General features: G+C 35.2%; 1 protein-coding gene across 1 annotated transcript; it reads left to right on the top strand.

Annotated features, from left to right (window-relative positions):
- The first annotated feature begins 1201 nt into the window (after window positions 1-1201).
- LOC109008442 (glycine-rich RNA-binding protein 2, mitochondrial-like) lies at window positions 1202-4483 on the top strand. The gene is made up of 5 exons (XM_018988524.2): window positions 1202-1296; window positions 2381-2526; window positions 2621-2689; window positions 3836-3942; window positions 4013-4483. The coding sequence occupies exons 2-5, from the start codon at window positions 2403-2405 to the stop codon at window positions 4133-4135; spliced, it is 423 nt and encodes a 140-aa protein (XP_018844069.1). The 5' UTR covers window positions 1202-1296; window positions 2381-2402; the 3' UTR covers window positions 4136-4483.
- Window positions 4484-14258: the final 9775 nt, after the last annotated feature.

Raw genomic sequence — 14258 nt, forward strand, 5'->3', positions numbered from 1 at the left:
AAAAAAAAATATAACTTAACAGAAGTGAGTACAAATACAATATTGATGTGTTACCAAATAGTCTTTCATTTGCCCTTACACCATTCAATTGTAGTCAAGTCGCTTTCCTATCAATGTCTCTTTTAAACCGCCATCATTCATTATCATAGACAATATGCCAAACTTCAATCACATGACATGGTCAAATGTCTCCTAAGGACATTAATAAAACCTAAAAGGTGAGGAAGTATGGATCTATTCATTCACCTCCGCAGTTGATTGTAAAAGTACATGTTATATAAAATACATGATACGGTAGAATTCTTAATTGACAAAAGTCTTTTGCTGATAAATATTTAACCTTACCAATCCTTTTTAAAAAACCTTAATAAATACATTATTTTAGAATTGAAACAGAAGAGGCTATTTAAGAAATAAATTTGTACGCACGAATGGAAGGTTCTCCACGCCATACCTAACGAGATTTGATTTATAAGAATTTAGTTTTAATATTTTCTTATAAATTAAATCATACCATACTAACTTGCAAGTAAAAACCTTAACAAATACTCACTTTTTAAGAATTAAAATAGAAGCAGTTATTTAAGCAATGAAAACTTATATTTGTAAGCGGGTATGGAAGAGATTTGATTTATAAGACTTTACTTTTAAATTATTTTTATAAATTAAATCCTACCATACTAGCGTATATGTAAAATTCTAATAAATATTTTTCAAAATTAAAACATAAGCGGCTGATTAAACAATGAAAATTTATATTTGTAAGCGAATATGGAAGGTTTCTTACACCAAAACTTGATTTGTAGGAATTTAATTATAAATATTTTTTATAATTAAATTATACCGTACCAATTTATAAATATAATTTATCAATAATACTAGATATCTAGAATATGAAAATCTCGCGTACTTATTTTAAAAAAAAAAATTACCATTAAAAAAATAACTTTTTATATAAGTTCCATATATACAGATTTTTTTCAAAGAAAGTGACACCTAAGATTCCAAATATTATTTTTCATAATTTATATTACACCATTCAATGCAATGAAGAGATAAATACATTAAAATTTAAATTGGCCCATATCCAGCGAAAAAGTCTCGTTGAAAAGCATAACATCGAAATATTTCAATTTTGAGGGATACAGCTGCAAAATTCATCGGTTGCAAGCCAAATTACCAATGACACCCACAGGAAACCAAACCCCAACACATATCCCCTATAAAGCCTAATGTATTTGGCCTTTTTCCCTTAAACCCTAGTATTGGCCGCTCCCACTACTCCTCTTCTCTAAGGTATGGCCCTTTTACTAAACCCTAAACCTCTCCCTCCCCATATTCACTTGCTTTCATGTATGCGTTTTTTCTATTTTACGTCTGTTGTATCTTTTGATTTGAGGTTTTCTTTTTTCGTTCCTTTCTCATGCTTTTGGTTATTGGGTGTTGATGGTGGTTACTCTCTCATTGGGAGTGATTGATGCATGATCTTCTGTGCTTTCTTTGTGGGATTTTTTTTGCTCCTTTGCTCGGTTACTGAGAATTCATTGAAGAAATGAAAGCGAATAAGGTTCTGTTTGCCTTTTGGAGGTGTTAGCTAACTTTCATGGTCATGTCAGTGTTCACCACCACGGAAATAGCTAATACTTGACATATCCGGAGAACTACCTTGCCTTTGTTGTTGCTTTCTTTTGGTTCGGTCACAGCTTGATATGCACTTATGATGGAGTGACATTCTAAAGGTATGTCTGGACTCTTGTTAAGGCTTTAGAAGAATCCAGATGGGCTTGTGTCCCTCCGAGTCCTTGTGTAGTGTGGGACTTCAGAGAACATACTTGTTAAGTCCGATCTTCTGGACTTCCATAGCTTGTTTTAAGCAACATTCAGTGATTCTTTGCCAAATTCAGGGTCTCTTCATGGTAAAGTGAAATTCGGACAGGCTGATAGACTCCTGTTTTAGTCATCTTGCCCACTCATTCTGTTCCGACTAGCCTAACTTTGCTAATTTCACCCTGGCCCCTATTTATCTTCAAGGCATCTCAATGAACTCTTCACTTCTCTGCAAAAGTCTTTGTCAATGAAATACAAAGATTTTTTCCTTTTATGGATTGAGATGAAATGCATCAGAAATTTATTTTGTTACTCTGAAATGACCAGCTCTGCGGTGAGCTGTCAGTTGGTACTTTGTTATTAGAATCTTGGTCCAAGAGCTCTCTTTAGAATCTTGGCATGATTTGATATATGTTTTGGGTTTGCTTTGCTTTGGTTTGTTTGATATCCAAGTCATTCCATGCTCTCCAAAAGGAAAAAAAAAAATTGAAATTATCCAACTCATGACATATTAAAATGATATGGTATTTTGTTGTTGCTGTTGCATATGTAGTACCTTACCACTGTCAATTAGTATGGCATTTTGTAACAAAGTTGGGGGACTTTTGAGGCGGAGCATTTCTCAGAATGGACCAGCACCTATAAATTTTATGCTTAATTCCATTCGCTGCATGTCATCAAGCAAGCTTTTTATTGGAGGTATAGCTAATTGTTCTTAGTCTTAATCGTCAGTTTTAGTACAGTTATGCTACAAAATTTCGTGAAGCTTATTGTTATAATGGTGGTTTTAAAGGTCTTTCATACTCAACCGATGAGCAGTCTCTAAAGGACGCATTTGCTGGCTTTGGTGACGTGGTTGATGGTGAGTTTTGACCTTGTGTTTATAGTTGAATATGGGCATGTCAAATAAGCCGTAATCTTTCTTAATGCAATGAATGACATTGCAGCATGTGCAAATTATTTAATGGTTTGTAAATCTTCTACCTCTGTAGAATTGCTCATTTATGGTAGAAAGAATACATTTGATCATTTGCTGCATAATTTTAGAAAAAAATGGTGTGTTTTGAAGAGATTCATCGTTTACTGGACAATATATTTGTTAGAAGTGGATGGTAGTGTGGAATTCTTATTGCCAAGAAGCATTAATGACTCAGTTATTGAGGTGTTATTTTTCTTTTGGATGATTTTCACGCTTGTAGTTGGCAATATGTTGGTTATGCTTTTGTCAAATATGACTGCTTTTGCTAAATGTCTACATGGATTGCTGTTTGAGGTCTCATCTAGGATGCTGACTCTAATTAGAGTTTGGAGATGTGAATGTAATGTTTTATTATTCTCATTTGTAATAGATGAAAAGGCGACTAATGCGTCAAGCAGTATGTCGCTGTTAATTCTTTGGCCATAGGATCTTCTAAGTTCCACTTGTGGTAGTAGTGTACAGTTAATCTATATTTTTGGCAACTTGGGTTTATTCATAGGGGATCAACTAAAATGGAACACTGTACCATATACAATTATGGGTCACTCATATTTGTAAATTATTGAGATTATATATGGATCCAAACCATTCAAATAGATCTAAAAAACTGTGAAGGTGGCCTGATCTTCTAAACTTTGCTTTTGCTTTTGGTGAGCCATTTGGATGGTGAATAAGAGTGAATGCTTAATGCAAAAAATGACAGCTATATTTAATGGGAAAAATATTTATCTTGCATGTTCAATTTCTTATTAGTGAGAGTATTGGTTTCTTCTTGGCTGCATGAAATGAGTAATTGGTGGATGCCCATTAAAGAAATCAAAACGCTGGTTATTCCAATTCCAATTCCAGTTTCATGCTTCCTTGATTTTTGTTTTCTCGAATCTTTATTTTGTGTACACAATAATAGTAAGTAAAGCTCTGTACTTCTCCTGCTCTCTTTCTCTCTATGCCCCAATGGTAAGTTAGATTTTCTTGTAGCTCGATTGTTATTTACACCATAGTATTCTCAGTGGTGTGTTTTCTTCACAGCCAAGGTTATCGTTGATAGAGATACTGGGCGGTCTAGGGGATTTGGGTTTGTTAACTACTCAAGTGCAGACTCTGCAAGCGAAGCAGTGTCTGCTATGGATGGCCAGGTTCGAAATGGTCTTTATGAGATAGTTAACTTGTGCCATTATAATTATGATTGACTTCCCAAACTTTCAGGAACTTAATGGACGAAGCATTCGAGTGAGTTTTGCCAATGACAGACCTACTGGCCCTCCACGTTTTGGAGGTGGTGGTAATCGTGGGGACAGAGGTTTTGGTGGTGGAGATGCTGACTACTAAGCTTTTGGAGTTGTGCTGCATATGGGCTTGTATCTATTGCTAGTTGGTGCTCCTTAGAAATTGAGGTTGATGGAATTTATCTTAGATGAACTATTATCTGAACATCGGAGTTTTTGTATGGATTTGATACAAGTTTCTATTGCTTAGTATTGCTTATTATATGTATGAGCCGCGCAAGTTCAGTCATGGATCTGTGCATTTGGCTCGAGTTTATGCTGCATGCTATGCTGTAAGAAGCATATATGTTGCACTGTTTAACTGTTTAACTGCAGGCCGTACTGTCTTTCTTTGCAACCATTTAATCTCCACAGATCTTGTTCTGTTCCATTTGGAATAATTTATTTGCAACTTCTGTCAAGTTTTGAATCATTTTCCCATTTGAAGTCATTTTGCTTTGCTTGAGAGAGGGCACCTGTTTTTTCGTGCTGCTGCTTCTGAGCTTTGAGTTGCAGGCGACATGATGGTTTAAAATTTTCTCTTAACTGGGTTTTTTGGAATGTTGTCCTAATCGGTTTAGTTTCAATTCTTATTGGATTTTACTTTTTAAGAGCTGCCCCCATTTCACAGTAATGCTTTACATGCTTGCTTGTGAAAGTTGGTGGAAACTGTTTTTGACATGATACGTGAATTTATTGCTATTGAAATAGACATATTGCAAGTTCAAGCTATCAAACTCTTGCAGATGTAGATTTATATTTTGATGGTTTTGAAAAAAAAAGTGCATTGGTATTCAGAATGTAAACCCCTTTCTAATTGCCCACCATTTAGTTCACTAGTAGTGAACTTAGTTATAGATAAAATTTAGTCAAAGTTTATCTAGTCAGTTCAAAACACACCCACAGCAAACTTTACTTTTGAACTTTTGACTAACCAAATGTAACCGTGGGTTTTTTTTTTCTCTTTTATTTTGTGAGCTACGGCCTACACGTTGTGCAGTCGAGTTTTTGCTTTACGATAATCTAGTAATATAATTTATGAGCTACAGGTTGTGGAGTTGAGTATTACACATTTTTATGCATATTCAAGTTAAAATTAATATATAGAAGCCCATGTGTTTTTTTAATAAGGAAGAAATATTTTAATTATCATTAGAATTAAAATAATTATGAAAATTACAAATAGATATTTAAATGGAATAGTGAAAGATTTAGGTCTTGTTTGGATTGAAAGAGCCTCTTAAGACTGTTCAACTGGGTTGGATTTTTTCTCGGCTCTGTCCAGAACCTGGAAAACCGGATTCCGGTTCCGGGTTCTGGCCTGGATCAAATCCGGGCCGAAACCCGGGTTGGAAAATCCAGACCTATCCGGCCCGGATACGGGTTACAAACCCGGGTACCGGGTTTTACGATTCGCAAAAAACCCTCGCCTTTCTCGATCTCTCTTTCTCCTTTCTCTCTCGTTAATCTTGCTAAAGAAACCCTAGACCGTGCCTACTCGCCGCGATCCTATTGCCGCCGTCGCATCTTCGTCGCCGCATCTCCGTCGCCTTCCCTAAGACCCTGCCTCCATCATGACCCCGTGAGTCTTTCTCTCTCACTCTCTATCTCTATCTCCCTCTCTCTCTCTCCATTGGATTTATGGGTTTGGCTTTCCAAGAGAGAAAATTGTCATTTCTGCATATATATGATCTGGTAGCTCCAAGATAAAAATTGTTGTTTATAATCGTTAGTCTAGAACTCGGCCTGATCTAGGTTTGGGTTGAAAATTATTTGAGTATCTTTTGTTGTCTAATGGATGATGCTTCCTCTTCTGCTCAAGTAGTGTTGATTGATTTATATGTGTAAGGTGGGTTTATTATAAACCGTTTATATGCTCCCATCCCATCTCTTTTGGCCTCGATGTGGATGAATGGGATTGTGTTTGGTGGATGATTTCATCTACTGTGAATTTATTTTAATAATATTATCATTATTCACGAATAATATCGAATATTATATAGGGTTGTCTTGTGATTGTTGTTATTATAATTACAGAACATTATTTGTTATTATAGTTACCCCAATTTGTTTTGGAGTAAACTAGTTATGTATATATATATATATATATATATTTGTATTCACCAAAAGTAAAAGTGTATGGTTATTTGAGGCTAAACACCTTCCTATCATTTTCCATCTAGAGATGCTAGTTTTATTTTTATTTTTTATTTTTTATATCATTTCTAAAATGATAGGGAGAGCTAGAGACAGAATGTTCTAGTATATGAATCTATGGAAACAAAATATTACTTATAACCATAATAGTAACTGTGAGCAACAAAATTGCACATCCTTATTGTCATTTTCAGTAGATTAGGCTTTGTCATTTTTACTTTTCTGTGAGCAACAGAATTGCACATCCTTATTGTCATTTTCAACAATTTTCTTACACAGATTTTATAGTTAAGCAAATAAACATTAAGCAACAAACCTAAAGAAAATACATACTTTGAGCAGCTCTACTTACTTTATTGAAAGCAATATGCAAAGGATTTGCTCCACCAATGCCAATATTCATTTTAGCATGTGTATCACCATCGAGTTTCAATTTCCCCAATAAGTACTTACAAACTTCTATTTTCCACTTGATCTTCAGAAAACCCAATTTTAAATTGCAAAACCTCTTTTTTCTTCTTCTTTCTTTATTCTTTTTCTTAATTCTTTTTTTCTAATTCAGACAATCCTGTCCTGCACTTATGCAAGAATAATAAATCTATCTAAAAACATAGAGAATAATAAATCAACTCGAATTCAACTCCCTTCGCCTTCATTTTTCAAATAGCTTTCAACCACCATGACATAAAACAGAATAATCCTACCTCCCTAAGGACAGAGGAGTTAGTATTGATATTTTAATTTTTTTTTTCTTTTTATGAATATAATGAATCTCTTAATAAATAATATATCAGTTTGATTAATTTTTAAATAGCAAAATTCCCACATGCTGATTATCTAATCATATGGCAGCAGCAAGATTGAAGATGTCTTGGTTTATAGCATTGTTTTGCTTTGATACATGGATCAAGTCATGAAAGCTAGACCAAGTATCATGGTTGTTGCATGGCTATAATAAGCATGATAATTCATCATCTCCTAGACCGACCTAGCCTCCTAGTACTTTGTGTGAAGCAAAATGATTTATTAATTCATGTGTTGTTAATCTTAAGCATCAATGGTGAGAGACTTTTATCTGTAATGCATGCTTTTCATGATCACTCACTGAAAAGACCTTTCTCTCTCAATGGTGGTCTCATATCTTCCACTATTGGAAATAGTGTGCTCTCAATTATTATAAGAAACAGTGCTTCTTTCTCTTCCAGCTTGTCGCCTAATAATCAGGCTGCTAGTTTCTGTTAATTATTACAGAACATGTTAATGCAGCTAGCTAGCTGTTGTGCTTCTGCAAGATTTTGATGCATTACACAAGATCATTCATCTGTCCATTAGGAGGTTGTTTGCTTTATTGATTAGGCCATCATTTCCTCACCCTCCTGCAGCTGCCCCATAAGAACCAGAGCCGAACCCCACCCCAGATCACATCCTGGAATGGATAGAAGACTCGGTTTCAGAAAACCCAATTTTAAATTGAGCAAATCCATTACCACTTTAGCTATTACCACTTTTATTTGCATGTGAGCATACACTAACATTATGATTTAAAGTTGGGATTAGTGTTTGATTATATTAGTGTTTGATTATTTATTATATTGTGTTTAGTGTTTTTTATTACTCAATAACAGATGGAAGAAGATTCTGTGAGTTGTAGTATTGGTACGACCCAAGAGGTTGGTGGTGACTCCTCGTCTATTCCAGTGGATGTGGAGGAGCATGGGAGTCTTCCAACTCATTCATCCACATATACACAACAGACTACCCATTCCATCCCACATTTACCCAAGAAATAAAAAAAAAAACACCTAGTAACCAATCGGTGGTTTGGGAACACTTTACTAAAGTGCAACCTATTGACCACGATAACCCAAAAGCTCAGTACAATTATTGCGCTAAGCTATACAATTGCCACTACAAGAATGGCACTTCATCTATGCTACATCACCTCCAGAATGCATGTGAAACTTCCCCTCTTAGACTTAAAGGAGTTGGAAAAAGTCAATCTAGTGTTAAGAGGGATGGGGAGGGAAGAGTGTGTAGCCCACAAGGTATAGGGAAGTATGATGCAGAAAAACTTAGGGTGTCAACCGCTAAGTTTTTTATTAGGTGTGAATTACCTTTTAGACTAGTGAAGCATGAAGGGTTTGTCGAGTTCGTGACTGATTTAGAGTCTCAATTTACTTTGCCATCCCGAATTACTTTAAAAAGAGATTGTATTAAATTGTATAACGAAGAGAAGATACAATTAAAGAAATTGTTGGATGGTCAAAGAATCTGTCTTACCACCGATACCTGGACATCGGTGCAAAATATGAACTACATGTGTATTACCGCACATTTTATTAATTGCAATTGGAGATTGCATAAAAAAATACTTAAGTTTTGCCAAATTCCTGACCATAAGGAAGAAACTATTGGGAGAGTGTTAGACTTGGGATTGCATGAATTGGGTGTTGATAAAATTTTGACCATCACAGTTGACAATGCCTCAAATGATGTTGCTGTTGATTACATGAGGAGGAAAATAAAAGACAATGATTGTACTATATTGGGTGGTGAATTTCTTCACATGCGGTGTGCTGCCTATATATTGAATCTGATTGTTATGGACGGCTCGAAGGATGTTTATGAATTTGTAACAAAGATTAGGGATGCCGTCAGGTATGTGAAATCTTCGCCGTCAAGATTTGCGAAGTTCAAGGTTTGTGCGGCAAATGAAAAGATCATTGGAAGAATGATTTGCTTGGATGTTCTTATTAGATGGAACTCCACATATTTGATGTTGAGTACCGCTGAAAAACATAAACAAGCATTTAATCAATTTGTTTTTGTGAATGAACATTTTGTGAACCCCACTAGTGATGATTGGAAAAATGCACGGATTTTTGTAGAGTTGCTGAAAATTTTTTATAATGTTACATTGAACATTTCTGGTTCTTTGTATGTGACTGCTAATGTATATTTTGAGCAACTTTGCACAATTGAAAATGTATTAAATGATATGTGCTTGAGTAGTGATATTACCACTTGTACTATGGGCATAAATATGAGAAGTAAGTATGACAAGTATTGGGGTAACACAAATAAGTTCAACTTAATGATATATGTCGCTTTTGTACTTGATCCACGATACAAAATGATGGCAATGAAGTTTTGGTTGCAAAAGTACAAAGGGTATGAGTTCGCGGATAAGATAGAAGACAAGGTTAAACTCCTTTTAGGCCGCTTGATCGAGCAGTACAACACATTTCGTGTGGCTAGTGGAGGGAGTTCTAATGTGTTTCAAGGGAGGCCAAACACTACTAGTGGGGGGAGTTCTAATGAGCCAACACTGCCTCCGACTAAATTTCAGATCATGTTCACCAAATTCCTTGAGGAGCTGGGTGTTATTGCGTTTAGATCGGAGCTAGATAAGTATTTGTCTGAGGCGTGCGTAAATAACTCGCTCGGTTTTGTTCTCTTAGATTGGTGGAGAGTTAATGCCGCCAATTATCCTGTCCTTGCTGAGGTAGCACGTGATGTGTTAGCCACCCTCATTTTCACTATTGCCTTGGAGTCTGCATTCAGTACTGGAGGACGAATATTGGATCCTTTTAGGAGTTCATTGTCTCCGGAAACTGTCGAAGCCCTCATTTGCACCCAAAATTGGTTAAGGACCAAACCTGTCGACATTCGGGAGTTGGAAGAATATGTACAATCGATGGACCTTGAAGGTAAGTTTGAAACTTGAAATATTTTTTTAATATCTATCTATCTTGGTTTATTATCTATCTAACTTATTTTTTAATATTTTTTTAGATGATCATCTAGCTTCATTTTCAACAGAAGATGCTGTGAGTCTCTCTTCTCATTGATGCTGAAAAAAATTTAGAGTAAGTACTTTCTTCTTTCATAATCAACCAACTCTTTTATTGGTCAGATTATTTATGTTTTGATTTGTTCTATTTATTGCATCGGTTTAGTTCTATTCTTTTTCTTTTTTTCATGCTTAGATACTCTGCTCTAATCTGTAAGCAAAAAGCTATGTGTTCATTGCAAGCCCGATGTAGTAATCATTGAGGTTAGAATAGCTTCAAAGCACCAATCATTTGCCTACATCGTTGATTGGCAATTAAAAAAATGAATATCCAACTTTTGATTTTCTTTGGATGTATTGTAGAAGAATGCGATGATGGCTGGTGTGGTGACAGGTGCCCTGGTATATGCAGCCAGCAACAACGACAAAGACAAGATTGTGATGGATGCCATTACAAGCATTTTGTAATTTTCATATATTATAATTTTGTGTTTTGTAATGTAATGTAATTTAATTTAATATGTAGTGAATTACATTATTGCATGCATTTTACATGATAATGCATGGTCATGGAAGGTTAGAAAAAAAAAAAAAAAAAAGACTTTTCAGTAACATAGGCTTTTTATTTTAGATTAAAAAAAAAACTTTTTGAGCTTTATTTTTTTTTTTGAAAAAAATAGATACTATAGTTAAAAATAAAAAATCGGGTGGAAGCTGGAACATTATGTATTTAAAATAATATGTGTTTTATTTTTTTTTAAAAAAAAAACCCGGGTTGAACCTGGAACCCGGATTTTCAGGCTGTAGAAACCCGGGTTCATCCGGGTTTCGGCCCGGGTCATAACCCGGGTGTATCCGGGCCGAAACCTAGCCTGGGTTTGAAGCCGGGTTCCGGGCCGGGTATACCCGAAAATCCGGTCCGGAACCCGGATGAACAGTCTTAGAGCCTCTCAACTCATCTCATTTGATCATTACAAAATTTTCAAACTTTCACATAAAATACAATAAACAATTGAACTTTTTAAATTTCAAAACAAAAATAATATTTTAATAATATTTTATTTAACATTCATCTTATCTCATCTCAACTCACTATCCAAATCTAATTTTAGAGAGTTTGTTATTTAGTGTTGTTGAAAAGTGACTAGTTAAATTAGAAAAAAATGAATTTTCTAATCAAATTTTGACTTAGAAAAAGTTAGGCCACTACTAATATTATAAGAGTTTAAAATATCGTCTACCATGTTATTTTTGTTGATAACTGTGTTTTTTTTTTAAAAAAAAAGTAAGATACCTCTTGTATTCAATCTGGAGGATCGTTCATTACAAAGTTTGTCTTTCTCCAGACAACTAACTACTCACAAATTCTGGGGCCTCTTCTATCCACACACTCTCAAAATTTAAGTATAGAACTATGTGCTGCTGTGTTTTTCTCTTTATGTACAAAACTCACATGTCAATCAATTCTATCATGAAGGTATTTCTTTATTTCTTGTATAATGTTCCCACAGTAGGAATAGTCTTCGTTCTCATTGTTCACTATATTGATAATAACTTGTGCATCACTTTCTAAAATCACTTTGGTGAAGCTCAACTCTCTGCATAATTATGTTGTTCTCCTTAATATAAGACTTTCTGCTATGGCTAGTTGATGCACATATATTTTTTTATTGCACATTGCTGCCAATACTTCCCATTTCTCATCTCTGATTATGATTCAAATTCCCATCTTCCTATTATTTAGATCCATTATTGCATCCATGTTGGTATTCCCAAAGTTCTCCATTGGCTTTCTCCATTGTTGATCATTCCTCTCTGAGCTTGTTGTCCTTTTGGAGCTCTTCAGCAACTGTTGGGCTGAATGAAATTTTTGAAGTCCTTTCTTTACTGATCTGATCACACTAATGGGGCTTTTAAACTTTTGATCATAAATGAACTCATTCATTCTCATCCACAAACCCCTCGTTGTTGCTGTCTCTTCCAATTCTGCATTGGTTAATTTTACCCTTAACTTCTCCCAAAGACTGAGAAAGTCTTCTTCTGCAGTTTTCCATTTTTGGATTGGATTCATAATCACTGCCTATACATCATTTGCAGCAGGGCACTTCCATAATAAGTGCACCACAAACCCGTCTTCTTGGAGGCATATGGGACAAAAAGGATTTTCCACAATTCTTTTATTGAATAAATTATTCCTTATGGCAAGCAGATCGTTACCTGCTTTCCATAAGAAAATCTTCACTTTATCAGGAACATTTAGTTCCCAAATGTTCTTCTATCTACTATTCATCTCCCACTCCTCTGATGATTCTCCATGAATGGCTTTTTTCCTCTCAACTTTCACATAATATGCACTTTTAACTGTGAATAAGCCCTTCTCTGATGGACCCCAAATCAATTTGTCTTCTGCACTCGAGTTACTTAAAGGAATACTACATATTTGCTCTACTTCCTCCTTTTTAAAAATGCTCCTTATCAGTTCTTCATTTCATTCATCTTTTTACAAAATGGTAAGCTCCTTCACTTTGGCATCTTTATTCATAATCGATATTGGGGATTGTACTTTAAAGAAGACTGGGGTGGATAACCATTTGTGACTCTAAATCTTGATTTTGTTGCCATTACCAACCCTAAATCTCAGACCCTCTTTTAACAAACCCAAAGCACCCCACACACTTCTCCAAATTAGTGATGGTTTATCACCCAGTTTGGTTTCCAGTAGAGATGTTCTTTTAAAGTACTTCTCTTTAAAAATCACTACCACAAAGCTACTGGGATTCTTGATAAATCTCCAACCTTGCTTGGCAAGCAAAGCTGAATTGAAACTCTCTAAATCCCTGAATCCTAAGCCTCCCTTCCCTTTTTGTTTTCCCATCTTCTCCCAACTCCTCCACTGCACACTACTGTTCTTCTGATGATTTCCCCACCAAAATTTTGCACACATCACATTTAGTTCCTGACATAATTTTTTAGGGATCTTGAATACACTCATAGTGTAAGTGGGTATTGCCTGGAGTACAACCTTTATCATTATTTCCTTGCCTGCTGCAGATAGAAATGTGTTCTTCCAATTATTAATTCTTTGTCATACTCTCTCCTTAATGCCTCTGAAAGTGTTATATTTCGATTTGCCTACCATGGTTGGTAGTCCAAGGTATTTCTCAAAGCTTCCACTCACTGCTACCCCTCTACTGCTAGTATCTCCCTCTTATTCTTTATTACTAGTATTGGAACTAAAGAAGATGGCTGTCTTTTCTCTATTCAAAAATTGTCCCATAGCTTTCTCATATTTAAGGAACATCTCTTGTATTTTTAACCATTCATCCACTTTGGCCCTTCCAAACAGCATGCAATCATCCGCAAAAAGTAGATGGTTTATTCTTGTACCTCCCCTTACTACTGCTACTCCTCTTGTATTCCCTTTGAAGTCAGAATTATTAAGCAATGAGCTTAATCCTTCTGCACAAAGAATGAACAAGTATGGAGACAAAGGACTTTGATTGGAAGATATGATTTTTGTCAACACTTTTTTGAGTCTATTAGCCAACACTTTTGACATGATTTTTTAAATAACATTACAAAAACTAATTGGCCTATACTCCCTTGTAAACATGGGACACTTTGTTTTAGGAATAAGCGCAATATGAGTAAAATTCACAAATGATTTAATACATTACCATTCAGACAAGATAGAATTGTTGTGCTCACCTCATCTCCAATTATGCTCCAGTGATTTTGAAAGACAAGCTCAAAATCTGTTAGGTCCAGGTGACTTGAGTGAAGCCATCTGGTTTATAGCTTCTTCTACCTCCCTTCTGGTGTAAGTCTTTGACAAACTCATTCATCTCTCTTGATACTCTAACTTCCAAGTGCTTAAGACAATCTTCAATCTCAACAGCACTTGGTTGAGAAGTGCTGTTGAGAAGTGGTGAATAACTTTTCAAAATAGGACTTAAAAGCCCCTTCAATCTCCTCTGGCCTTGAGAACCTTCTGTTTTGATCATCAAAAATTTATTTCTCATGTTCTTCTTTCTCTTTTGGTTAGCACATGCATGAACAAATTTGGTGTTTCTATCCCCATGTTGATTCCAATTCCTCTTGGCCATTTGTCTCCATTTCATATCCTCCTTATCAAGCATAACACTAATCTCCTTTTGAATATTTTTGATATTCTCTAAGTTATACCTATCCCTTCTGATTGTAACTGTTTCAAGGCTTTTGTTTTTTCTTTTAATTC

The sequence above is a fragment of the Juglans regia genome, chromosome 7 (assembly GCF_001411555.2).
Source record: "Juglans regia cultivar Chandler chromosome 7, Walnut 2.0, whole genome shotgun sequence".
In the NCBI taxonomy this organism is placed as follows: domain Eukaryota; kingdom Viridiplantae; phylum Streptophyta; class Magnoliopsida; order Fagales; family Juglandaceae; genus Juglans; species Juglans regia.

Coding starts and splice junctions, on each gene's coding strand:
- LOC109008442 (XM_018988524.2), top strand. CDS start 2,403: ATGGCATTTTGTAACAAAGTTGGGGGACTTTTGAGGCGGAGCATTTCT. Junction 2,690..3,835: donor CTTTGGTGACGTGGTTGATG/GTGAGTTTTGAC, acceptor TTTTCTTCACAG/CCAAGGTTATCGTTGATAGA. Junction 3,943..4,012: donor TGTCTGCTATGGATGGCCAG/GTTCGAAATGGT, acceptor CCAAACTTTCAG/GAACTTAATGGACGAAGCAT.